Raw genomic sequence first — 27621 nt, 5'->3', positions numbered from 1 at the left:
GTGATAATGTCATAGAATTGGAACATTCACATACTAGTGAATAGACAACCCTAAAATATAGTTTTGAATATCTATTTTAAAAAGATTTTTCTTCTGTTATCTTCATATGGATATATTTTGATCCTTTTTACGAACTTGATACATTAAGATGCAGCTGAGTAAATGCCAGGTATGTGATACACATTTAATGATTGTTAAATAATTTTTTTTGTTACAGATCCTCTCTCCTGTTCCATATTTTTAAAAATTAGAGCCTATGTGTATACATGGGGAAAGTTTGCTAAATTGTAGCTGTGGGGATGAAAAGCAGTTGGAAAAGGGATGTGTAATTCAGGATGGTTCAGTGAATTTAGTTTTTTGAGTCAGAAAGCTTTGTATTTGAATCCAGACTTAGTGATTTTGTTTTTAAGCTGTGACTTGGGAAACTTAACTTCTCTGAGTCTTATTCCCTCATATGTTAGATTTGAGTAATATTATTATACAGATTTCGCTATGTTGAACACATGGCAATATTTGTAAAGTAGCTTTCTTAGTTTTGTGTGTGTGTGTGTGGTTTATGTGTATATATGATGAAACATATATGTTATCACTGAATTCTTTTTCTCCTTATCTCATCATTTGCCAGGCTTTGGCTGGAGAATCTTTGTAACCTTCATTTTCTCTCCACTGCCACATTCTTTTATCTAGCTGGTGTGTTCTCCATTTTGTGGCTTCTTGGTCTTATGTATGGCAAGGGGAAGATGGTAAAGAGCTTTGAGTTTTGATTCCAGTTTCTTCCCTCGTCGAGTGATATATTCTGTGCACACTACTTAGTACAGAGTGGTACAGTTTTAAGAAAAGTTGAGGTATTTATCATTTTGATTACTTAACAGCAGCTCTCTACCAGGGATATGCATAGAATCCATGGAACTTGGAAAATTTACATTCCTGGCCCCCACTGCAGACTTGTTGAATCAGCATCTTTGGGGCAGAGCTTGGGTATTAATTCTATCAGTGATTTTTCTACACTCACTCACTTAAGAACTGGCTTATTGGAAGATCATCTCAAGCCACAAAGGTGGATCAGTGTTTATAAAAGTCAGTTTTGATGACCTTATGTTTTTGCCCCAAATCCTTCAATCACTTTTCTGTTACTGAAGAATAAAGCCAAAATGAAGCTCGACATTCAACTTATGGGCACCCTGGTTTTTCCTGTTAATTCTGTTTTTTACTATTCTTTTTGATAATTAAATTCCTATTAGCTTGAGATTGCAGTTTACCATTATTTTCAGCCACCTACTTCTCTTAAGATGATCTAGAATGTCCTGTTCTCTTCTCCCATTTCTTGGTCTCTTTAACAACTGCTTTTCTTCTAAATTATACCTCAAAAGGCACAGCTTCTCAATAAACCTTCCCTAGTGCCCTCAACTAGAAGTCATATTTCTTCTTTGAACTCCAGAACACTTACGTGCTTTGTTTTTGCACTAATTCTAGATTATGTTTATCTGTAGATACCTTTCATCTCTATTAAACTCTAAGCTTCTTTTTTTTTTTTTTAAATTACTTTCATTTCGGAGTTCCCATTGGGGCACAGTGGTTAACCAATCTGACTAGGAACCATGAGGCTACGGGTCCGATCCCTGGCCTTGCTGAGTGGGTTAAGGATCCAGTGTTGGTGTGAACTATGGTGTAGGTCACAGATGCAGTTTGGATCTGGCATTGCTGTGGCTGTGGTGTAAGCTGACAGCTACAGCTCCGATTCCACCCCTAGCCTGGGAACCTCTATATGCCACAGGAAGCGGCCCTAGAAAAGGAAAAAAGACCAAAAAAAAAAAATTACTTTTATTTTTATTTTTTTTAGGGCCACAGGTACCACACATGAAAGTTCCCAGTCTAGGGGTCGAATTAGAACTGCAGCTGTCAGCCTATGTCACAGCTACAGCAATGCCAGATTCAAGCTGCTTCTGCGACCTACACCGCAGCTCGAGGCAACACCGGATTCTTAACCCACTGAGCAGGGCCAGGGATCCAGCCCTCATCTTCATAGATAGTAGTTGGGTTTGTTACCACTAAGCCACAGTGGGAACTCCTGAACTCTAAGCTTCTTGATGCCAGATTCTGTGTCTATATGTGTTGCACTACTGCCCTCTCAGTAGAACAGTACTTTGTGCATACTATGTGCTGAGTCCCTCCCCTCTTTCTGATTTTGGGAAAGTTGACTGGTATTTTTATAATGTTTAGTGCAATTTATAAAAATACACCTGATATGTTGAGCTAGTCTTAAGTCCTTTTACATAAAATGTAGAATTTCTTATTTTTCTTGGACTTCAGACCTGGCTTTTTGATAGGCTTCTTCTGGTTTACAGCTTATGTTTTTGTGATCAGCATAGGACTCAGAGATGTCAGGGTAGCTTTTCCTCTTACAATGTTTGCCAGGCATGGTTGTTGTTGAGAGACAGTTCTCCATGGGTCTCTCACATGTTATGTATGTCCTGCAAGCAGAAACAATGAACCTTTTCTCTGGACTGTGTTTTTCAAGAATGTTTATGTAGTGAGCAGCTTTGAAAGATAAAGATACTCTTTTTCTCCAGCGCAAAAGGTAGATTTGCTTACTGTTTAGTATAATAAAAAAGTATCTCCCTCCAGAGCATGTTTGCTTAGAGTCCAGCATAGTAAAGATAATGTCTTTACCCTCCAGAGCAAAGGACAAGTGTGTTTATGCCCATTGTGAAAGATGAGAATTCCTCAAGCTCGGGGTTTATTTCCTATAACATAACCCCCCCACGTACAGATGTTGCCTAACAATTTTTGTGGGGTTCAGGGAACTGGCACAAAACCCTGACACTGGCTACTGCTATTGCCATGACTAATAAAGTTCTTTTCTCTGACCTAGGAGTCTTGTGTCTTTCTTCAGCATCTATGAAATGGTGGTGCATGATTTGGTAGCTTACATGTGGGTTAAAATTTCAGACCCTTCCTGGTTTTCGACAGTAATAGGAGAGCAACTCTTCAGAAGTGCGAAATGGGCCCTCTACAAGGAACTCTGGTTAACTCTTAATCTGTATTAAGCCTGGGTCTCTGGAAATGTACCTAGTGAGGCTAGAATTCAGGTTCCATATGACTCTACCATGTTCTCTTTTTTCCCCCTATTTTTTTTTAAATGAAACTAAATTTATTTAAGTTCCAGGACTGTCCTTCTGAGATTATCCTTCTATGAAATGATGTTACTAGTACTCTCTTTCTCTCTTTGCCCAAAATAAAAGCATTGCTCTTTCATATGAATGAGCTATACTGACAAGTGTTGATTTGTTTACTTTGAAGTTTGCAGTGCATGTTGTCTTCAAGAGAAAAATGGGGTATTTGGGAGGACATTTAATTGGATATACAATGACAGTTTCAGTGATAACCTAATAAACTGGGTAGATAATAAAACATAGTATGTTGGATGGTGACAAATGTGAAGGAAAAAGAAAGGGAGGACAAAACAGTGTTGAAATTTTAGGTAATGTTGGCCTTGGAAGCCCTCACAGATGTGGCTTTTGAATGAAGGTTTAAAGTAAGTTATGAGATTAGCAGTTTAACTCTGGAGGAAGAGCATTCCAGGAAGAGGGAACTGCGATTACAAAGGCTCCACGGCAAAGTGTGCCTGGTACACTTTGAGGAGACCAATTTGTAATGCTTTGAAGATATAATGAGAATTATAATGTTGCCCTTTGCTTAGCTGTCTTTCTGTGCTTCAATCAGGCACTTGCTTTTTTTTTCCTTTAGAGCACTTGCTTTTATGTTTATGTATTGGGTACTTTTTCACTTGAGTGGGATTTCTTCCTTTAAAAATAATTTGAGGAGTTCTCTTGTGGTGCAGCAAGTTAAAGGTCCAGCATCATCACTGCAGGGGCAAGGGTTTGATCCCCAGCCCAGGGTCTTGCTCATGCTGCAGGCGCAGCCACCAAAAAAAAACCCCCAAAAACAAAAACCCTGAAAACTACTAAACTCGGTAGCTTTTCTTTTGCAGTATTCTCTAGTTCTCCTTGACGGTCTCTGTAGGTGCTCATCTTTGAATAGTCAATACAAGTCCCGCATCAATGTTTTTTAATTCAGCAGGTATTTGAGAGGTGTTAGACCTTACTTTACAGGGATACCGCCTTTTATCGTGCTTGCTTTATTGCATTTCACAGATAATTGCTTTCTTTCCTTTTTTTTAAACAAAGTTTGTGGCAACTCTGCGTTGAGCAAGTCTGTTGAAGCCATTTAGTATTTGCTCATTTTATGTCTCATATTTTGATAATTCTCGAAATATTTCAAGCTTTTTGTTATCTTTGTATTTGCTCTGGTGATTTGTGTTCAGTGATCTTTGATGCTACTACAGTTTGCTGAAGGCTTAGATGATGGTTACCATTTTTAAGCAAAAAAAACATTTTCCAATCAAGTTATGTACATTGCTTTCCTAGATTTAATGCTGTTGCACACTTAATAGACTACAGTATATTGTAAACATAACTTTTATATGCACTGGGAAACCAAAAAATTTGTGACTCACTTTATTGCATTACTTGCTTTATTGTGATTTGGAACCAGAGCCACAATATCTCTGAGGTATGCCTGTGTATGACTTATGTTTTAAGTACCACATGGTTTATATTCTTTATATTTCTGATGAAGAGAAGAAATTGAGGTAGCTTGGAATAGTTAAGAGAAAACTAAGAGCTTAAGCAAACTAAGAGCCTATGCAAACCAAAACTTCTCTAGCCAAGATCTCTAATTACCCTTTATCACTAAATATAAAACCTGGTTTTCAATTCTTGTTGACCTTGGAAAAATAGCACTATATCATTTCCTCCTTGAAACACCATCCTATCCTTCTGGTTGTACCATTTCTATCTCTCAAGGATTCTTCTTTCCTTGGGTTTATACCTTGTCTGCCTACGCTTCTCACTCTCCTTAATCCCTGGATACTCTGATCTAGTGTATGTTTTCAGTTACCATCATACATTGTTGATTCTCACATCAAAATTTCTAATCTCAAATTCCACTCTTGAGCTCTAAGCAGTTGTAGTAAGTTGGCTTCCAACATTTTGATGGCCACTGAGCAACATGGATTCACCTATCTACAGCAACTCTGTATCTTTCTCCCACAAAGTAAACAAAACTTGTTCTTCCTCTTTATTTTAGTAAATAGTATCCTTGTTCAGTTAAGCCAGGATCTGTATCTTAATGCCCATTAGTTAAACACCATCAGGTACATGCCCATGGCAAACAAAATTGGGTGTGTTTATGCTTTGTGCAGCAAGGAAGCCACATACCATAGGGAACCATGGGGTGTGTCAGCAAGTATGTGATGGGCAAACTTAGAGAATTTCAACTTTTGTTAAGTAATTTTGGGAAGGATTCAGGGAATTGGTGGGAATTTTGCTGTGGATTAAATACTGTCAAGAACTGAGGATAATTCTATTATTGGCTGTCTTAATAAATCTTATCCTATGGTGAGAAGACCAGGGTGAGGCTAAAACTATAATTGGTAAGGAAGCAGCAATCACTCCTGTTAGCTGGGATGTTTTTTTGTGTGTGTGGTTATACAGGGACCTTACTTTTGTCCGTGTTCATACAGACTCATACTGGCTTGCTTTTGTTTCAATTCCATCATGGTCTCAGAGGACCTTATCTGATATTGGTGATCTGTAAGACTGACAGAAAAGCATCATGGCCTAGGTATGAGTACTGGGCCACTTCCTAGCTATCAGAGACTGCTTTCTTTCTTACTTATTTGGAATAGATGTAAAAGATGAGGTAGCATATATATAGCAGGAAGATGAATTAAGAGTGATTATACAGGCTGTATAAACAGAATTTACATCTTATTGGTTGTTTATGTGTGAGAGACAGTAAAGAAACGTACTCAGTTTGAAATGTATCAGTAGAATCTAGTGTTAATATTGAAGCAGAGATGTCTAGTTTGTGTATTTCTTATTGGGAGAAGAGGGATTGAGGGTGGGTTTTGTATCAATAATATATTTGGGCTTTTAAAAACGAAACGTTTGCATACTTACTGTGTGCCAGACACTAAGTACTTGTGTGATCTCTTTTAATCCCTTGGATTAATTGAGTTAGAAAGGAAAATGCATATCCCTGGCACTGGGAGTAAGAACCAAACTGGAGATCTAAGAGGGGCTAGTGATGTTAAATAATGATTGAGTGTGAGTTTTAGCATAATAGATTGGGTTTGAATCCTGCTCTCACTTCCAACTAGTAGTGATACTATCTTGAGCAAATTACTTAACTCTTTAGAACCTCAGTATTTTTACAGATATAAGTGAACAATAATAATACCATCCTCAGATGATTGATGATACTTGTGATACTAGTAAGCACTCAGTATATAATAGCTGCTGTTACTGCTTTTCTCTTATTGGCTCTGTGTCTTTGGACAAATCACAAAACTCAGATCTTCAGTTCTGACGTCATTTAACAGGTTGGTATAAAGACAAAAGTATACACGGAAGTATTTTAGAAACAAAGCACTATACAAATTAAATGCATTTTAATGTCTATTATGTTGTCTCTTAAATGTTTGAATTTACTTGACAAACAAAGGACTATGTTTGGGTTATGGTATTTTTGGATCAAGTTATACAGGGTCTTGAATATTAACATGAGAAATTTAGATTTGATGATTTGAACTTTAAAACTTTCAGATAGACTTCAGAGCAGGGGAATGAGATGATAATCATGTGGCAAGGAAACTGGGAACTGGAGAGAGATAGCCTAAACGTTCCATGACCAATTTAGGAAGCTAAATTCCAGGCTAAGTAACAGGGGCCCAGATTAGTAAAATAATCGTAGAAGTGAAAAATCTCAGATGTTTCTAAGGAGTTTCCACAGTTTAATTACAAGTTGAATGTGAAGGATATAGAAGTAAGAACAATAAAGTCTTCTTACACTTTCATTTTGGAAATGGATTGGTTGAATTTGTTTAGATACAGTTAATAAGTTTGAAGGAATAGCTTTGTGACAATGTATAGGATGACCAGAGACTTTTGGTTTTAGGTATTTATTTGGCTTTCCCCATAATGTAGACTCAAATGTGTAATGTGCAAAAGGAAAACTGTTGGGAAAGTATACAGGTTTCAGTGGTAAGCTGTAAAAAAAAAAAAAAAATCTGGCTTTTAGTTAAAATAGTATAAATATGTTACAAATGTGATCAAAATCTGCTGTGCTGCTGTTAGGGTCGAAATTACTTTGAAATGTTTCAAAAAATGATAGATGGATAGATATGTGATAAATCAAACATAGGAAAATAGTAGTTGTAGAACCTCAGTGGCCACAAGGATGTTCACGGTAAAATTCTTCCGTCTTTTCCATAGTCTTGAAAGTTTTAATCATAAAATGTTAGAGAAGGAGTGGATAAAAACAGATAAAAATGGTTTGCCAAAGCCTAGTCTTGAGAATTTCTCTTCCCTGGCCTGAGACTTTTGTTTTCTTTATAGGAACTTTCCGCTGTACTTTTTGCCATACAGAGGTAGAAGAAGATGAATCAGCAATGCCCAAAAAAGATGCACGCACACTTTTGGCAAGGTTTAATGAACAAATTGAGCCCATTTATGCTTTGCTTCGGGAGACAGAGGATGTGAACTTGGCCTATGAAATACTTGAACCAGAACCCACAGAAATACCAGCCCTAAAACAGAGGTGAGTGTAGGCCCTGTGCTTTTATCAAGAACACTTTTCAGCTTGCCCTTGCTTTAACTGCTTGTACTTTGGAGAGCTGGGTTGGGTAAGCAATTTATCAGGAGACTAAAAATGTAAGGTTACATGGATTCTAAGTGCTATCACACTAGTCTTACTAACTTGTGCCTGTGATGAAATTTGTATTGAATGCAGAACAGTGTGGGCCTTAGGCAAAAATCTTTAAATAGTCAGGTTTGACTTTAAGTACTCAATCTGCTTGGCCTGTTGCAACTCAGGCAATTGTTAGCTAGTCCTAAATTGGTTGTGCTTCTTGAGGATATCTGAATTTTCCTCATGAATTCCAAAGCCTGAAGTTCTTTAAGGAATACACAGCATTCGCTTTTCTTGTTTGTTTTTAAAGGATATTAACCACACGTTTCTTGCCTTCCTTAGGTTTCAGTGCAACTTTCTTGAAAGTGAAGTATACTAAGTATTACCTATGGGTTAGTGCTTCTTACTGTGGTACTTTTTTATCAACGTACACTGATGTTTGAATTGCACAGGCAGCCTTAGTTTTGCCAAGCCATAAAAGTGTTTTATATTCTGCTTTAAAAAGCATAAATGAGAATTGAGGTCACAGAGTGCTCTCCTATTTTACCCTTTTTCTTTCTTCCTGGTGTCAGTCTGAGTGCTTAGCGTTCATAGCATCTACTTCCTTCCATAGAACCCAGTAGTCTAGTTGTAATGGTATAGATTTGGGGAGCACTCTTAGTGTTTTGTGCCCTCTAGCACTGATGTTGCAGAAATACCAGTTCTGGATAGTTCTGAGCACAATGAGTTTCTTTTTGGTGGTTAAAAACATTCTAGTTTTACACAAAGTTTTATATCTAGGCAGGTTATTGTGAAAAATTTTTTCTAGTATCTGTGTCATTTAGGATGCCTTTATCTGTGAAAACTAATTAAAGGAGCTTGAACAGTAAGAAAAATCTAGCATGACCAGAAGTCCTGAGGTAGCATAATTCAGAATTTCACAGCTCAGTTATATCCTCAGGGATCTATTTAGATTTGTTCCATGTTTACTCTGCTGAACTTATTAGTCTACTGGTTGTCCTCTTGGGACCAGGAGTGGAGCAAGCCTAATACAGCCCTGTCTTTCTAGATATCACATGTAGATTAAGATGTTCAAGTGCAGAAAATGGAACCATCCCTTCCTTGTGTCCTATTTTCAGATGAAAGAAAGCTTTCTCAGAGGGCTGTCTTCATCCTACTGTATCCCCCAATGTCTCTCTGACCAGAATTGCTTTATATGCTTATTTCTAAACCAGCATCTCACAAAGGAAATGAGATCACATGATTGATGCTTAGACTAGTTAAGGTTTACTTCCTAGGACTGAGGAAGGTCCCAGAGTCCTTTGGAACAATAAGCAAAGGAGAGGAGCCATAATTGATAGGCAATTAATATCATCCACATTACAGATAGCCTCAAATTTTTAAAGTTATCTTAATTTTTTTCCTGTTAGTCATTGGTCTCTTATCCAGAATTTATATTTTAAAGTTTCTTATTGGTCATTGGTCTCTTATCAAGGATTTATTTTTTATATATTTTTCTGTCCGTTTAAGTAATACTGTAACTCTAACATAGAAATTTCTGTGAGGGAATTGATTTTATGCAAATATATATATTTCTAAACTCATGAGTTATTTTATATCGAAGTGTGTTTTCAACATTTTTTCTGACTGCTTTCTATACAGTATAATACTATTTATGAATTATACTTGTGTTTCCTCCTTATAACTATAGTTATCCTCTTGTTTATTAAGATCCTTGCCCTCTACAATAGCATGCATTCACCACCATCACTGGCATACCACCTCTGTTGTTCTGTACCTACTACAGTGCACTTTACATTCCAGGATCTTTACTTAAGTATCCCTCACTCCATGCTGGAGATAAGTCTGAGCAATGCCAGAGGCTCAACAGCAGCTCACTATATCAAGTTGTCTGCTTCTTGTTAAGAATGATGGTGACTCAAGGAATAAAGAAATACAGGAAATAAACTAATCAAGAAAGAGGCTACTTAACAGCATGGTCACTAAGACAAAAGGGGGGAATGGAGGCAGGCAAGAAAGATAGAATGGTATACCTGGAGCTTCCAGCTTGAACAAAGTACAGAAGCTTCTACATGGTCAGGAGAAAGACCACTAGAGCTAGGTTAGAAGGTGTCAGCTGACTGATATGACCTCATTAAGCATTTGACAAGTTCCCTTGCTTTGAGATAACACCCTGGAAGTGGTATTAATTTAGCCTTTCTGTACTATAGGCTCCGTTTCAGAGAACAACATTTCTGTAATAGCCATCCTCCCCCAGTACAAGAAAAAGAAACGTCATAGAGTGGTAATGGTATGGGAACTCATAGCCAATAGCAATTCATTGATTTTTTTTTTAATAAGTGCCATGATTGTTTGGTTACTAATCTGTAACCAATTCAATGCTAGCTTATCCCTAGAACAGGAACGGGAGGCTGCCTCTGTAGAACTGTCAGTGGATTTAACCCAAGAGCTGATGGACAGTTCCAGCATTTTAGCAAGTCAACCCATTGGGTATTTAAAGTCTTCTTATCTTTATTAAATGGAATTCCTTGCCAGTAACCTCCCCTTATCCCATCATCTCTTATTTATTACTCACCTTAAAGATCTTTAAATTTTAGTTTTGAAATAATATTCCTCCCTCACCTCTGAATAAGAATTATATCTTTTAAAAATTCTAAGATTTCTTAAATAATGTAAAGATTGAAAATTAAATTGTCAATTTTGTCATCTTTAAAATGTGTACATTCTCTCCGCAGAAGAAATTTAAATATGCAGAAAGAGTGAACTCTGGTGTCACTCATCTAAATTTTCTTTAGTGTCACATTTGCAATGGTTTGACTGTATCTGTGGTGAAGGTAGAAATAAAATCTATGTAGTCAACTCTCCATAGTTAAAAGTATCTTTAAAAAACCTCTTCCAAATTAAAAAATATGTTTCGCTTGTGGTCAAATATTTCCTGCCTCATACTGGAATAAAACCAATTTTGAGTTTCTATAATGGAGTAGTGAAAACAAGACTTTTAAAAAGCAGTCTTGTGCTTACATTTATTTGAATTATCCTATTCTTTTTCTCTGTTCTTTTTCTTTACTCAAAGTATTGAACACTTGCTAACCTTCAGAAGATAGTCTTCAGAGTTAATGCTAAAGATATAGCATAGATGAAAACTATGTGTTCAAGATGATACAGAAACAATAGCTTCAGAAAGAGTGAGTGAATCATTTAAGATTCTGGATAATGGAGAGACAGATAAGGACAGGATGTAGTTGGCCAGGTCAGAGCTAAAGAAACATTGAGTGGGTGGAGAGAGACATAAAAATCATCTGGGTAGCTCAGGGAGATAAATGTGGGGGCAGGAAGGCATATAGGACAGGCTTAGCACAACAAGATAAGGACATTGGTTGAAAATAGAGGAAAAATTAAAAGGAGTCAAGGAGAAAACTGGGTGAGAGAGAAGAAATTCAGAATATAGAGTGAGTACAGAAACATGAGGAGACAAATCAGGACAAGAGAGAAGAGAAAACCGAGTGCTGGAGGGAGCCCAGAATTCAAAAAGACACCTTACACCAGAGTAAGCAGAGTCATATTATAGTGAAGGCAGCAACACAGTCTTTCAGAAGACAACATGGAAGATAGAAAAAGAATGACTAGGGACAGGTATGGATTAAATTGAGACAAACATGGTAAGTAATGCAAAAAATAACATTAGATGAACGCAGAAAGGAATAAAACATAGAAACCAGTTTTTAACTGTTGTATAAGACTTTAAAATACAGCAAGACAAATAGATAGATTGGGTACAGAGAGATACTTCTTAGGCTTAGATTCAAAGTGGGTGAGTAATTAACTGATAAAGAGGCTATAGGAAAGAATGATTGACAAAGCAGCCCTGGGTACAGCTATAGGCGATAGTTGGAAGGCACAGATTAAATGAGCAGATCAGCATGGTCTGGACAACTGGATACATTTTTTGGATAGGAAAAGTGGCAGTGGGCCTGTAAATATCCAGAGGCAGAACAAGAGGGATGGGATAAACCCAAGATGACCTCCAGAGAATGATCAGAAACAGTTTTCTCAGGGAAAGATGTAGTGGGCCCATCAGATACATGGAGTGATATGTATATATCAGAGAAATCTCAACTAGACATGAGACAGAAAACCCAGGTAGATAGAACTGGGCCAAAGAAGAAATGAAGAACAATGGAGTAAGCAGAAATGAAGTAGAACCAAAGAGAAGGAAAAATAGTGAATGGCTTCTGAGAGAATGAGAAGTGGTATAGAATTTAAAGACAAATGAAGAAGTATTGTGTAGGCTGAAAATGGGATAGGGTACTATATGGGAGAGAGTCTAGGATCCATGGAAAAGAAGTAAAGGAGAAATACGGGGCCAAGAGAATCAGTCAATAGACATGGAAAGGAACGCAGCAAAAGATTTGAAGAAAGGTACAGAGATGGCACTAAATGAACAGGCAGTTCCTGAAACATGGAGATAGTTGATGGAATAAAACAAAGCAGTCTAAACAGGGAAAATCATGCATAGAAGTTGATGCAAAAAGCGCACAGAGAAAGATGAGACGTGAGCTCAGACACAGAAAATCAGGTATATTCAAAAGAATGTAGAGCAGATTAAAAGCGAGACAAGCAGATAAAACAGGGAGCAGCAAAAAGATTGATGACTTTAACTTGTAGAGTTGAGGAAACATTAAGTGACCAGAGAAAGATAAAAATTTTCTGGCCTGGAACAGACTAAGATTATGGGTAGTAGAGGTAAAAAAACAAAACAAAATAGACAGAAATAGATCATGGTTACTGTGGGGTAGAAATAATGCTTGGAGCTGGATATGGAGGGTCAGGATAGTAGGTGAAGAGATGACAAGATAAAACTTGATAGAAAAGAGGCTAATCTGTGCATAAAGATTTGCCTTATTTGGTAAGTAGCAGAAGAACATTAATTCAGAATTGAAGTTTGGCTTTATATTACCCTTTTCTAGCTTCTCAGAACACAGAAGAAAGAGAAAAGCCCACAGAACTACTTTAAATTCTTCTGGGTTGAGCTGAGAGGATGCTTTTTAAAATTGCACATGGGAATTCCTGTTGTGGCTCAGTGGTTAACGAATCCGACTAGGAACGATGAGGTTGTGAGTTCGATCCCTGGCCTCGCTCAGTGGGTTAAGGACCCAGCATTGCCGTGAACTGTGGTGTAGGTCACAGACACAGCTTGGATCTCGTATTGCCGTGGCTCTGGCATATGCCAGCGGCTACAGCTCCAATTCCACCCCTAGCCTGGGAACCTCCATATGCTGCAGGTGCAGCCCTAGAAAAGACCAAAAAAACAACAACAAAAAAACCCCATATATATATATATATATATATATATATATATATATATATATATATATATATATAAAACATGTATTTTGTGGGTTTTTTGGAAGATTACTGGGAGAGATTTTTTTATCAGACGAATGTCTTTTTTTTTTTTTTTTTGTCTTTTCTAGAGCTGCACCTGTGGCATATGGAGGTTCCCAGGCTAGGGGTCTAGTCAGAGCTGCAGCCTTCGGCTTACGCCAGAGCCAGCGGGATGTGAGCCTTGTCTGTGAACTACACTACAGCTCACGGCAACGCTGGACCCTTAACCCACTGAGCAAGGCCAGGGATCAAACCTGCAACCTTATGGTTCCTAGTTGGATTCGTTAACCACTGAGCCATGATGGGAACTCCTCAGATGAGTGTCTTTAAGTGGATTTTGTCACTCTATCATTTTTCCCTCTCTCTAAGTAGATTTATTAAAAATGTCTTAATCTATACAATTTCAGTCATTTATATAGACCAGAGGATTCAGTGTTTGAGTGATTTAAGTATAAATATGATGGGTTCAGTGTTCCCTTGTGGTGCAGCCAGTTAAGGATCCAGCATCACCACTTTAGTGGCTCCAGTTGCTTCTGTAGCTTGGGTTTGATCCCTGGCCTAGGAAGGTACACATGCAGTGGGTATGACCAAAAAATAATGTTTTCTTCAAACCCATGTAACTTTCACCTTGAGAAGTAAGAACAGATTCTCAGAATTATTAAAGCATATGTGCATGATTGCTAGATAGCATTTATGTGTAATATATCAGTAACTGCTTCCCCAGCTGCTCTTCTTTTCTGGCACCGGAACTTTAAGTTTTCTTCTTCCTTCCTCCTCTGATCTTTTTATATAGCAAGGACCGTGCAGCAACTACTGCTGGAGCTGCTGGCCTGGCAGGTGGGCACCATCGGGAAGCATGGGCCACCAAGGGCCCCTCTTATGAGGACTTATACACTCAGAATGTTGTCATTAACATGGATGACCAAGAAGATCTTCACCGAGCCTCGCTGGAGGGGAAATCTGCCAAAGAGAGACCTATTTGGCTAAGAGAGAGCACTGTCCAAGGGGCTTATACCTCTGAAGAGATGAAGGAAGGTAAGAGTAAAAGTCAGTAAAATGGATATGTCTTGGGTTCAGTAGAAAATGAACTTGACTTAGTAGGAAGTTCCCTGGGCTATTCTTAGTTTTATTGGAAATCCATCGTATCTGTTTTATAACTGCATTATAGCAGGACGTAAGAAATTGAGCAATAAGCATTAAAACCAACCATTACACTTGTGTTATTCTTCAACCTAGTTGAAATAACAGCTTTTTAAATCTCCATTTTTAGATTTGAGGAATTGTCATTTCTTTATCTTAATTTCTTGAGAAAATGCTCTTGTGTTTAAAGTGGGCACATTCACCTCTTTAATGTTCTGTTGACCCAACTTACATACTTTTTCATTTCTTTGAATTGGGAGCCATAACTATACACTCATCCAAATGTTTTTTATGTTGTCTCCTCATAAATATCAAATTGTGCTTCTTGAAATATATAAAAAGATACCACATGAGTAAATGACAAGATTTGCAGAACTTTGTACTAGAATATTTTAGAAATCTCTATGAGCTCTGAAGGGTTAAGAATTGCATAATAATCAGAAGTTTGAGAACTGCGTGATTTTACTTTTTAAATCTTAGTCTCAAGTTACTAGATGCAGAGACCGTGTGATCATGGTTTAGGACTATGTGGGAAATGGAAGGCTAAATCTGGACAAATATTAGTCAGAAATTGGGAAACAGGTGAGACAAGGATTCTGTACCTCCAGTTAGATTTTATGAGCATTGGAGTCTTTGTGTCTTTATTCCTAGGTTATGTATCATTACTAACATCACATAAATTCTGGTTCTTTAATGCTAAAGAATCATAAGAATCATCAGTAACTAAAAACTACTTGTTTTTTTTACTTTTTTTCTAAATTCTTTTCCCTTCATAATTAGTATTTCTTTACTGTGTATGCTAGGAGTTGTACAAATAGTGTGGAATTGGATAGTGATGGTAAAAGCAGGTAATAGCTCTAATGTGATTCTCTTTGGTGTTTTAATTCCAACCAGAAAAAAGTTTTCCTTGGCAATCCTACTTCACTCTCCCTGCTTCCCACTGGTTAGCTTGGCTATGATGTTTAATTATTTTGATTCATTTGTTTTAGATTACATAGTAGTTAGGCTGTCAACTATTTAATAGGCTTGATTTCCCTAACTTGGCTTCTTACTGTTCTTGAAGCAACCAAGCAAGCCCTTTTGTCCTTTGAATTTGGGAACAAACTTGAATAAAATAAAACTATTGTTAGCCAGTATTACATACAGTTTGGCTTGTAAGCTTAACATCCAATGTTTATAATTCCTAGAATGATAGAATTTGAATCATAAGGGCTTTAAACAAGTCTACCCAGTTCCCTTCTGTGTATAAAAGGATATGCTGTTATGTCTAGATTTGTCTTCATTAGGTTTTATGATAAATGAATAGTCTCTATCCAGTGACTGTGTGAAGTGAGTCTTATTTGTCCTGCACTTAATATTCTTCAGACTTGAAGTTATTTTAATATCTTTCAGAATTTTATTAGACTTCAATCATGTCCTCATTATTATACTGAAAGTTCTAATTCTTTTTGATTCTGCTTTCCATATTAATAGTTCTTTTCCCCCAAACCACCTCCACAGTTTTCGTTTTAATTTTAATCGCCTTTTGACTGTCTCAAATTACAATATACTTTACTTGAGACTTAGTGACCAGAACAATACATGTTATTCATGCATGGATTTATCATTAATGATTTGAATTTTATTTCAAACATCCTGCTAATTTTTACTTGACACTTTGTTCGTTGCTTTGGTTCTGGAAACATATTAAGACCAACAACTTTAGGGAGTTCTCTTGTGGCTCAGTGGGTTAAGGATCCAGGGTTGTCACTCCCTGGCCCGGGAATTTCCACATGCCATAGGTGTGACAAAAAAAAACCCAAAAAGCCAACATCTTTAGAAATATGTGCAAGGATTTTTTTTTTTTTAAACTCTTTTCTGCCCTTTATCTGATAGCTTGGATCAGGTTGTTCAGTATATTTTCGATTTTTTTTCCCTGTAGGCAGGTTTTCTTACACTTGCCAGTATTGAAATAGATCTGCCACATTTCTGCCCATTTACACAAGCTTCAGCTTTTCCTGTGTTTTTGTTTGTTTTTTGCTATTGGTTTGGCCTTTAAGCACCCAGAATTGCTTAGCATCATCAGTGAACTTGACAGTTTCTCAGTATATATCTTCTTTGTAATTTATAAATCTATGAAATAAGATTGTTCCTAGAACTAATGTTTCTACTTTATCATCTAGAGATTTGTTCATTTATCCTTATTTTTTCGTCTTCTGTCTTCATCTATAACAGAACAATTCCTTTTTTTCTGAAGCCTCTCTAGACCCTTGTCAGAAATCTTTTAGATATGACTTCATTCAGTTTACAGAATTAAATTCCTTTTCCCATAATTTTATATTAACTTTAAACATTAATCAAAATCCTGTGTTGGTAATGTTAAGCTATTTGGAAAATTATTTTAGAAGCATGTAAGCCTGAGAGACTTGTATACATTCCTCATCTCTTTTTCCTCTTGTAGTACTGCTTGGCAATAAGAGCTCTAAGGAGGAAGTTCAGCTTTTGGCAGTGTTTTAAAATAGTTAGATTTTGATCACTTTTACATTCATGTTATCAAAAACCTGTTTTCTCTGACTTAAACTTTTAACTTCTCAATTCCTGTTTCCCTTTCCCTCTCTTATCTGCCCAATATCTCATCTCAGGGCTTTTATATTTTCTAAAGTGTCCAGGGTTACAGTTAATTCATTCTGATGTTTTAATGAGAAAATGCTTTCACTTCATCCATGGCCAGAATTGGTCATTTCTGAGTCTTCTTTTGATAATGATAATAGATAACACTAAGTTCCAGGCCCTCACAAATATTCACTTAATACCCACAGTAATACAGTGAGATAGATACTATTTTACTCTTTTTTGTACTTGAGAAAATGGAAGCAGAAAAAGATGAAGTAACTTGGCCAAAATCATATGGCTAATAAATGTTAGGAATTGAACCAAGGAGTCAGGTTTCAATCAACACTTTTAATTTTATATATATATATATATATATATTTCTATAATATATAAATTATATATATAATTATATAAAACATTATAATTATGTAAAGTTATCCTTATATTAAAATATATAAATAAATAAATATATGTTTGTTTTTTATCACACCCATAGCATGTGGAAGTTCCTGGGCCAGGGATAGAACCTGTGCTTCAGTTGCAGCCTGAGCCACAGCTACAGTAACACCAGATCCTTAACCCACTGCACCACATGGGAACTTCGATAATTCTTTTATATATTTTAAGTCTTTGGTTTTTTTTTTTCATTTGTTTGTTTTTTGTTTTGTTTTGTTTGTTTGTTTTGTCTTTTTGCTATTTCTTGGGCCGCTCCCGCGGCATATGGAGGTTCCCAGGCTAGGGGTCTAATCCGAGCTGTAGCCACTGGCCTACGCCAGAGCCACAGCAACGCGGATCTGAGCCGTGTCTGCAACCTACACCACAGCTCACGACAACTCCGGATCGTTAACCCACTGAGCAAGGGCAGGGATCGAACCCGCAACCTCATGGTTCCTAGTTGGATTCATTAACCACTGCGCCACGACGGGAGCTCCTCTTTTATATATTTTAAATGGCATTATGTTTGTATTGTGTTTTTCTTAAATTTCATCCATAATATACACAAAAGATAATAGAAGGTGTGTGGTGGGAGAAGTTTCATTTCTTACTAGATTCCTAGATAAAGAGATCAAAGTACACTTAATTTGCCTCAGGAAAATAAAACTGCCATTTATTCAGTCATTCATCAAATATTTATTCAGTACCTAACAAGCGATAGGGACTATTCTGGGTGCGTGGGATATATTACTGAATAAAAAGGTAAATATCTATTGTGGTGGACCTACATCTGTGGAGAGTAGGTGACAAAGATAATAGACATAAATTACTATGTTAGAAAATAAATGCTATAGGGAAAAATAGAGCATTGAGAATATAGGGGTAGGGGTGAATTAAAAGAAAGTGAAATTTGAGTAAGGTCATGAGAGATTGTAAGAGAGTATGGATACCTAGATGGAAAATATCCCAGGAAAAGGAAACAGGCAGTGCAAAGCCCTGAGGTCAGAATGCATATGGTGTGTACAAGGAATACTGTGGAGGCCACTGTGACTAGGGCAGGATGAGCAAGAAGTAGGTGGGCAGGAGGAGTTCCAGATAATGCAGGACTCTGAAAAAGATGAAGAGCCATGTTTTGATTTCCTATTATGCCGCCTACAAACTTGGCCCTTCATAGACGTTATTTCATATGTCCTGATTGAGAGCCCTAGAAGCTTTTATCATCCCATTTTATAGAAAGAGGTATCGAAGTTTAGAGACTAAATAACTTGCCTAGAGTGTTACATCTTGCATGTGGAAGAACTAGGATTCAGATCCAAGCTATATACCTCTTAAAATCCATGTACAGTTGACCCTTGAACAATGCAGGGCTTAATCTGAGTATAACTTATTTCCATGGTTTCCTGCATCTCCATGGTTCAGACAACCACAGAACGTGTACTACTAGTACTTATATTAGGGGAAAAAAAAAAAAACATGTATAAGTGGAGCCTGCAAAGTTCAAATCCACATTGTTCAAGGGTCAACTGTACTTAACCATTATGCTACTTAAGTTCTAGTTTGTAAGAAACATTTTGACTATCATATGGACAGTAAGTAGCTCAAAAAATGGAATCACTGAAGTCTTTGTTATTTTGTATTATCCTATATTTAAATATAACATATTAAAATACTGTGTTAGTTATAAAGGAGTGCTTTTTATATTTAAGGTTTTGACTTTCTGGTTTTTTCCTTCCAGGTGGCATAGATATAGACTCATTTCAGGAGCATGAGGAAGGCCGTGCAGGGCCAGACGACAATGAGGAAGTCATGCGAGCACTGCTCATTCATGAGAAGAAGACCCCCTCTGCCGTAGCAGGCTCAGTGGGGGCGGCTGCTCCTGTGACCACTGCCAATGGTAGTGACTCTGAGAGTGAGACCAGTGAGTCAGATGACGACTCCCCACCCCGACCGGCAGCTGTGGCTGCACATCATGGGGAAGAGGATGAGGAGGAGGATGAATTTGAGGAAGTAGCAGATGACCCCATTGTCATGGTGGCTGGCCGTCCGTTCTCCTACAGCGAAGTGAGCCAGAAGCCAGAGCTGGTGGCCCAGATGACACCAGAGGAGAAGGAAGCATACATAGCAATGGGACAACGCATGTTTGAGGACCTCTTTGAGTGAGCTTTCCCTCCTTTTCCTCCTTTCTCTAATGCTCATTTCAAAAAAAAATTCCCTACCTTTGAAGAAAACTATTTAAGTGGCTTTCTGTCCCTCTTGATGTAAAGCAGCTTTTAATCTTGCACAAAGAATGATGGGAAAGTTTGATTTTTATGCCAGAAACTTCCCCACAAGGTAGGTTGGCTATAAGCATTCCCTTCCCTATTACTACAGTGTTAATATTTTGCTGTATTTCCTCATCTAATCTTTTTCCTTTCCTTTTTAAGACACATTTTCTTTCTTCTGAAATAAATGTGTGGAGTCTATAAAGTAAATTCTTCCTATCTGCTTGTAGAAGCCCACTATGACATGTTACAGCAATTCACTGATCACCTCCTTTTTATCTATTCTGACCAAGCATTCCAAACAGCTCCTGATATTGCTACCAACCAAGCAACTTGTCAACAGGCAAATCATTGATGAAGGAAAAAAAATCTTAAAGCTTCATATTGCCTCACGATCGAGGATGGAGTCAATGCTTAAGGGGAGGTGGGAGTGTATGTGGAAGAGGGACGGCTCTGTCTAAATATCTTGATGTTATCTAAACAAAAATTTGTGTCCTTAGAAGTGACTTTACTGAGAGATTCTATTAGTTTGCTAAATGCCTTTTGGTTTGTATATGGGATAATAGAAAACTGAAAGTGTGTTTGGTAAGCCCTTAGGAAGAAATTAGAGAAAAAACATGCACTTAGGATAAAGAGTCCATGTAAAGGGTTGAAGAGTGAGGAGCCTTGGGAACAGTACCTTTTAGAATTGCCTGAGTTTGTGCTGAATCCTTATGTAAAACTGAGACCAGTACCCTGCTTTTTCCATTCTTTCACAGTGCTATAACTTGTTTAGAGGCCATTCCAGTAGGAATCAGCATATAACAGTTGATTACTCCTCTCTCTCTCTCTTTTTTTGTTTTTTTGTTCCTCTCAGCATCATTGAGGACCTTCTTTGTCTCTCTTGAGTCTTGTAGGGATTGTATTTTAGAGTGCATCCAGTATATTGTCACCTCAAGGAAAATAGTTTATTTTTGTTTCTGATATGTAGCATGGTATTATTCCCTAAGGCAGAACTTTAAAGATCTTTCATACAAGGGTCTATAACTATTGTATTTTTTGTAATATTTTCCCTTGCATTGTAATTTTTAAGTATTTATCATTTTATAGTACATGTGTAAAATTAAGATAGATTTTAGAACATCTGAGCCTTGTATAAAGTAATGTTTCATTTACCTGGGTTGTATTACTGACTATTACAATAAATCTATTTTATACTGACTGAAATTCGTTAATTTCTAGCTCTGTAATATCTTGGAGCATAATTAAAATTAATACTCTTCCCATTTTAAAAAAATGTTTCAGAATTTTTTCTCTTACTGGTCAAGTAGACGCAACTATATGTGGTCTAAACTTTATCTGGCAGTAAGTTGCTTTAAGAATGACTTTTATGTATGTACCTTGTGCAGATGGGGCTATTAAACATTGTTTCTGAACATTTCATAATTTAGAAATAAGTTCATTAAATAGTAATCAGATGTTAAGTTTTAAAATGTAGTTGCAGATGAACTATCTGCTCTTCAATGAATACACATTTTGTAGTATTTTTTTCTTGAATTTAACTTGTTCTGTTTCCTAAAGCTACTATTCCGTTTTTCTTCTCTTAATATCTACCAACTTATTAGACTCATGTAGACTAGTTTCAGACTTCTTTCATCTTCCTCTTGTAGTCTGGCCTATGTCCTATTATTACACTGAAACAGCTTTCTCCTGTCCTAATTGTCCAGCCTAACAGCCCTTTATTTCTCATTATCTGTGGATACTCTTCAGTCTTTGATGAAAAATGTTTCATTTGGTATCCTCGCCATTATACTGTCCAGGTTCTCCTTACTTCAGGAAGCCTTCCTTCTTCCTGACTTCACCTCTTCTCCGTACCACCTGTACCAACTGTCACAGAACCATAGACACATCTGTGTAGCAGATCTTTACTGAAGTTTTTGGAGTAATGGGCAGGAGTCTGGCAGTGAAGAGTCAAGGAATATGAGTGGATCATACACATTCTTGTTTAAGGAGTATCTCCACCATTCTCACATTTCACCCCAAGTAGATTCCTACCTTCCTTGAAAAATTTCAGCTTCCTTTTTCCTTCTCTTCATCACTCTTTTATTTCCAAAGGCCTTGGAAAATTATAAATGTATTGGAGAAAATAACTTCTTTTATTCCTATTCCAGGTGGCCTTGAAAGATCCCATCATATCCAAAGTAGTCTATCGAGATGTTTCCCTAACCAGGGAACCACTTTCCCACCACTAAGAGCCAGCATAGGAAGTTAACTGTGGCTGTCAAAGGAACTTTTTCTCCTCTCACTGCAGTAAAAAAAATATTACTTATATACTTTGCCAAAACTAAGGTGATGAGTAAACAACTCTGGACCTAGGTGATCCCTAGCCTTGTATCTGGTGGAAAACTGCTTTCATTCTATCTGTCCTTTAAGTTGAAGCCTTTTCTTATTTATATGCCCCCCTTCTCCCCAAAACACCTTAAGGAGCATTAACTTTAAATGATAAAAAGACGATATCCAGTTTGGCATAGCCTGGAAGTCAGGAGACTAGGTTCTAGTCCCAGCTCCAGTTAACTAGATACTTGGCCCTGTGACACCATTATCTGATGTAATTGTTGGGGCTAGTTTTTAGCTGTCAATAATGAAAGGATTATGCTATGATAATCCTTTATTATCCTTTGATCACCAATGATTCCTTTCTGCTCTGATATTTTATGGAGGTAAGTGGTAGGTAATACATTTAAAATGAGGCTAAATAATAACAAGACAACAAAAAGTCTTCTGATTTGCTACAGCAATTCAACAGTTGAAGGATATTTTAATTGAGGGACAAGTGTTGGTGGCTGGTGTAGGATTTAGGGTATAGAAAACCAGAGCATAAATTTGTTTCTCTTTTCCTATCTTGCTGAGGTACTTCATTTCTAATCTCATTGAGGAAGAAATAAATATTTCATAACTCTTTTTGGTATTGTTTTGAGAGAATTAGACACTGAATGGGAACAAGATTGGGAAGAGCAGTTCATTTTCTTTCTACCAGTTGGCTATATGGCAAGATTCCCAGCCAGGACCACAATAGAAAGACTTACGTATGTACTGTCTTATTTTCTTTATTCCTGAGTTTTAAAAAGTAACTAGGAAATGACAATTAAAAAAATATATGAAAATCTGTAGAATTTAGAAATTGGTATAATTCCACCTTCTATTTATTCAGCACTTTGTTTCTACCAAAGCTATTTCACATGTGCTACCTCTAGCAGAGCTGGGCTATGATCATTTTGTATTTTAAATATCTAACACTCTCTTGGGGAAATGAAAAGATTTTGAAAAGGAACTGGAACTGTGACACCTAATTTATTGTGTTTTTTTGTTGGCTTTTTCTATTATAAAAGCAAAATAAACTGTGAACAAGATTAGTACAGGTATTCTTCAAACATGATAAGCCAGATGAATTGAGAAGTGGTAAGAGTCATGAAGTTTTACTTCTTCCTTTGAAGAGCTAAAAGAATAAACTAATTCTGGTGTGCCTTCAAGGGAAGGAACAGATACCTTAGTTTGTCTTCAGAAAGAGCTTCCTGTCCTCGTGAATACCAGAGGCTGTCTTTCCTGTTCTAGTTGCAAAGCAGATAGGTCTAGTACAACACCCAGTTTGAACAATCAACCCACCTTTCCCAACACAAGAAAGAGCATTATTGCCTACCTAATGTAAATAAGTCTGAGAAATTAGTCTGGAAATAAAGGTTGGTGCCAGGTCCTAAGGTGCTTTAAATCATGTTAAGGTGTACTCTATAGTTGTACAGTTTGTTATTGTTATATATATATATTATTTTAAAATTCATCCAATAATATATATGTATGTGTGTGTGTGTGTATATATATATATATATATTTTTTTTTTTCTTTTTAGGGCCACACCCACAGCATATGGAGGTTCCCAGGCTGGGGTCCAGTCAGAGCTACAGCTGCTGGCCTACACCACAGCCACAGCAACACTGGATCCTTTGATAGCCAATCAAAGGACATGTCCATTTTAAACTGCTAGATATTGCCAAATTACTCTTCAAAAAATGTTTGAAGAATTTTAATTAGGGGAACAATTTGTAGCACTGATTTGGGGTTGGAATTTAAACCTGGAGATTATTAAGGTGCTTTTAACAGTCTCAGTGAGTAATTGGTCTAAAGACATGACTACGTCAGTGGAGACAGAAAGGAGGGGACAGATTTAAGAAACTTTGGGAAGTGGAATTAATGGATTTGGTGACTGGATCTGGCACTGCCTTGGATGAAGCTTAGGTTTCTGACTGAATGGTTGTTCCATTTATCAAGATTAGAAATATGGAAAGAGGAGCAGGGTTTGCTCCTGTTTCAGCTGCCCCTCTCAGTAAATGGCACCCCCATTTCACCTACATGCTCACTCCAAAAATCTAGTAGTAGGTCATCCTTTCTTTTTTTTTTTGTCTCACATCAAATTAATCAGCAGATCCTTTCAGACTCAAAATATAATCCATTTTTTTCCTTTTTTTCTTGTTTTGTCTTTTTAGAGCTACATGCGTGGCATATGGAAGTTCCCAGGCTAGGGATTGAATTAGAGCCTTGGCTGCCAGCCTACGCCAGAGTCACAGCAACACCTGATCTGAGCCATGTCTGTGACCTGCACCACCGTTCATGACAACACCGGATCCTTAACCCACTGAGCGAGGCCAGGGGTCAAAACCACAACCTCATGGTTCCTGGTCGGATTCGTTCACCACTGAGCCACAATGGAAACTCGAAGAATGTAAAATATTTTATTTTTTATTTTTTTGCTTTTTAGGGCCTCACCTTGGCATATGGAAGTTCCCAGGCTAGGGGTTTGAATCAGAGCTACAGCTGCTGGCCTGTGCCACAGCCACAGCAACGTGGGATCTGTCTGCAACCTACACCACAGCTTATGGCAACGCTGGATCCTTAACCCACTGAGCGAGGCCAGGGATTGAACCCATATCCTCATGATTCATTTCTGCTGACAGGAACTCCCTTAATTTTTATATTGATCACATGTTGAAAAGATAGTATGGTAGATACATTGAGTTTAAGGAAATGTTCTGTTAAAGGTAATTTCACCTCTTTTTATATGACTCTTAGAAAATTTTAAATTGCAGATACTGCTCACATTTCTAGCTTGCATTATATTTCTATTGAACAGCACTGGTCTAGGACATTTTCTTCAGGTGCCAGAATTGTGTGTTATACTTAGGGATTATTTGCATGGTCCTCATATACAAGTTTTTGACTTGAATGTTGTGCCTATTCTCTTCTTCTCCCTCATCCTCTACCAGATAGGAAGGCTTTGTTTGTTGATAGGCTCTTTCCCTAGGGCATAATAACAGATTTTGCTTCTGGTTTAATTTTTCCCCTTTTAGGGGTGGGAATGATTGGGGTGAGGGGATTTATTTGTTTTTTGCTTGTATTTTTTCTGAAGTAGGATGAAATGTAGGGATGATGGCAGCAGTGATGTTACGAACTGAGAAATTTTTTGACAACTGAGGCCAATATTGTGATGTTGAAAGTGCTGCTGACTGCTGGGTAACTGAGGTACTTGAGCACCTGCAAAACCACGCCAGAGATGGAGAAGCTAAGAGCCAGTGCTAAATCATAGGAGGTTTGGAAGCCGTATATGTTTCTCTGTATGCATGATATTATCAGGCAGTGTATGTGAGATTGCTCGTGTGTTCATTGTCTGTCTCTCTTCCTGCTAGAATGTAAGCTCCAAGAGGGCAGAGACTTTATCTTCCTTGCTCACTGTAGTATTTTGGCTCATATCCATGGCTCAATGCCTGGCACATAGTAAGTTGTCATCAATGCATATTGAATGAATAAACAATTATGCTTATTTGGACCAGGAGTAAACCATAGCCTATTTGTATGAAGGACTGCTATTTTCTGTTTCTGTCATTCCTTTTATACCTAAATGTGATGCTATTTCGTACAAATATCTTCCTGTTTAGAATGCTCACAGAAAGTTCTGATCTACTCAGCAGCGTGCATTTTCACAGTCAACTGGTGAAACAACCTAACCAAAAGTATACCTAACAAATACATGTAACTGAAAGCTTGTGTGTGAATTTATTCACTCAGTCTATGTTAAGGTCCTTCTTTAATGAGGAAAGTGTAAAGAGCAAAGATTGTGCTCTTTTTCCAACTAAGGGTTTTATTTGTCTCAAAATTGATGACACCATGATTTCCTCCATGACATCAAAGACCCAGCTTCCTTTTATCTTTATGCTCAGCCATTCTTGTCAAATATCTGTGGCTTCATGGTCACATAATGACCCATACTTCACCTTTCTACATACACCTTCAGGTAGAAATGAGAGAGTGAGGGAATAAAGATATATACCAGCTGAGTCAGTATCCCCTTTCTTGTGGTGAAATTCATATGACATAAAATTAATCATTTAAAAGTGAATAATTCAGTGGCATTTGGTGCATTCACAATATTGTGCAATCACCATCTATATCCAGTTCCCAAACATTTTCATCACCTCAAAACAAAGCTCAGTCCCATTTAGCAGTTGCTTCCCATTCTCCTCTCCCCTCAGCCCATGGCAGCTACCAATCTCCCTTCTGTCTAAATATCCAGATTTACCTATTCTGGATATTTCATATAAATGGAATCATACAATATGCGACCTTTTGTGTCTGTCCTCTTTTACTTAGCATAATTTTTAGAAGTTCATCCGTGTTGTAGTTTGCGTAAACAGTTCATTCACTTTTATGGCTGACTAGTATTCCTTTGTTCTTATATACCACAATTTATCACAATTTATTCAGCTGTTGATGGACATTTTGATTGTGTCGAGATTTTGTATATTGTGAATAATGCTGCTATGAACATGTCTGTACAAGTATTTGAGTGCCTGTTTTCAGTTTGGGGGATATATACCTAAGAATGGAATTGCTGGGTCTTATAATTTATGTCCATGTCCTGTTACTTTTTAAAGTAATACCTTTCCCAGCACTGTGTGCAGTAATTACTATCATTCATTGGGGAGTAGACAGGGCCTTGTAACCAAGATGTCTGTTTTGGATGTGAGAGTCAACAGAGAATATCAGAACTCTAGGGTTTGTGACCAGAGAGCCTTTCCTGGCAGCTGTTACAGAAGACAATAATAGGAGGCATGCATATGAGGTAAGAATTCAAGCACCCTGCATTTTCTTTTCTGAAGGAATTAGTTTCTCTGAGTTTCCTGTTATATCCATTCCTGGGACTCAGGCTCTTAAGTCCTAAGACAGACTCATTCTGGCCATCCAAGCACTAACCTGAGACTGTGGTCTCTGTGCTCCAGCGCTCTAACACAGTTGAGCCTTTAAGTCCAGGGTCATAGAAGGCTAATGTCTTCTTTGGTTAAGCATGAGGTGAGGCCCTTTTGTTTGAATATGCTTGGAAGCCTACCAGTATCAGAGCTGGTGGTGATGGTAATTGTTAAGATCTAGAGGATGAATCCAGAACCAAATTGCCTCTCACAAGTATTTGCCCAGTATGAAGTCAGATTTAGTCAGGCCTATTCTACCAGCTTCAAAAAATGGGAGGTTGGCAGCTTTTCACATCAGGGTAGTGACCTACCTGGGAGGTCTAAAGAATGATTCTGACAATGTTCCAAGAGAATCCTTCCCTGCTGTTACGTGCTTGTGTGCAGGTATAATGTGTATATGTAGGAGGGTGGAAAAAGGCAAGACAGGGTGGGCCTTTATGATTAGTGGGTGGGTGGAGAGGACCTAGCATGCTGCGTATGTCACTCACATTTCACATCTCTTTGACAGGCTATAACTTTAGTAAATTCAGTGGTAATTTCTTGGCTGCTTTTTCCACTGAGACTCATTAAGCTATAAAATGAAGGCAGTGTTATGGAGATCTCTGTTCATGTCTCATGCATTAGTCTAGTTCCTTTAAGACTGACCCAGTCTTTCTCCTCCCTCCCCTACCCCAGCAGTTAGGAACAAAAACACTGACCAAGCAAAGAACTAATTGAAAGTCTGTGATAACGGCTGCCTTGACCAACACACTCTATTTCTCAGAGTGCATTGGGCCACTCTGGGT

The 27621-nt window shown here is 37.5% G+C and overlaps 1 protein-coding gene across 1 annotated transcript in view; it reads left to right on the top strand.

Annotated features, from left to right (window-relative positions):
• Positions 1-20765, top strand: part of GTF2E1 (general transcription factor IIE subunit 1) — a 37714-nt gene extending 16949 nt beyond the window's left edge. The window contains 3 exon segments of the mRNA XM_047791323.1: positions 7461-7662; positions 13931-14172; positions 19040-20765. Coding sequence (XP_047647279.1) covers positions 7461-7662; positions 13931-14172; positions 19040-19464 — 869 coding nt within the window. The 3' untranslated portion in view covers positions 19465-20765.
• The last annotated feature ends 6856 nt before the right edge of the window (positions 20766-27621 follow it).

This window comes from Phacochoerus africanus, chromosome 1 (assembly GCF_016906955.1).
Source record: "Phacochoerus africanus isolate WHEZ1 chromosome 1, ROS_Pafr_v1, whole genome shotgun sequence".
Taxonomy (NCBI): domain Eukaryota; kingdom Metazoa; phylum Chordata; class Mammalia; order Artiodactyla; family Suidae; genus Phacochoerus; species Phacochoerus africanus.
Note: the sequence above shows the minus strand (reverse complement) of the source record. Positions and strands in the feature narration are given on the sequence as shown.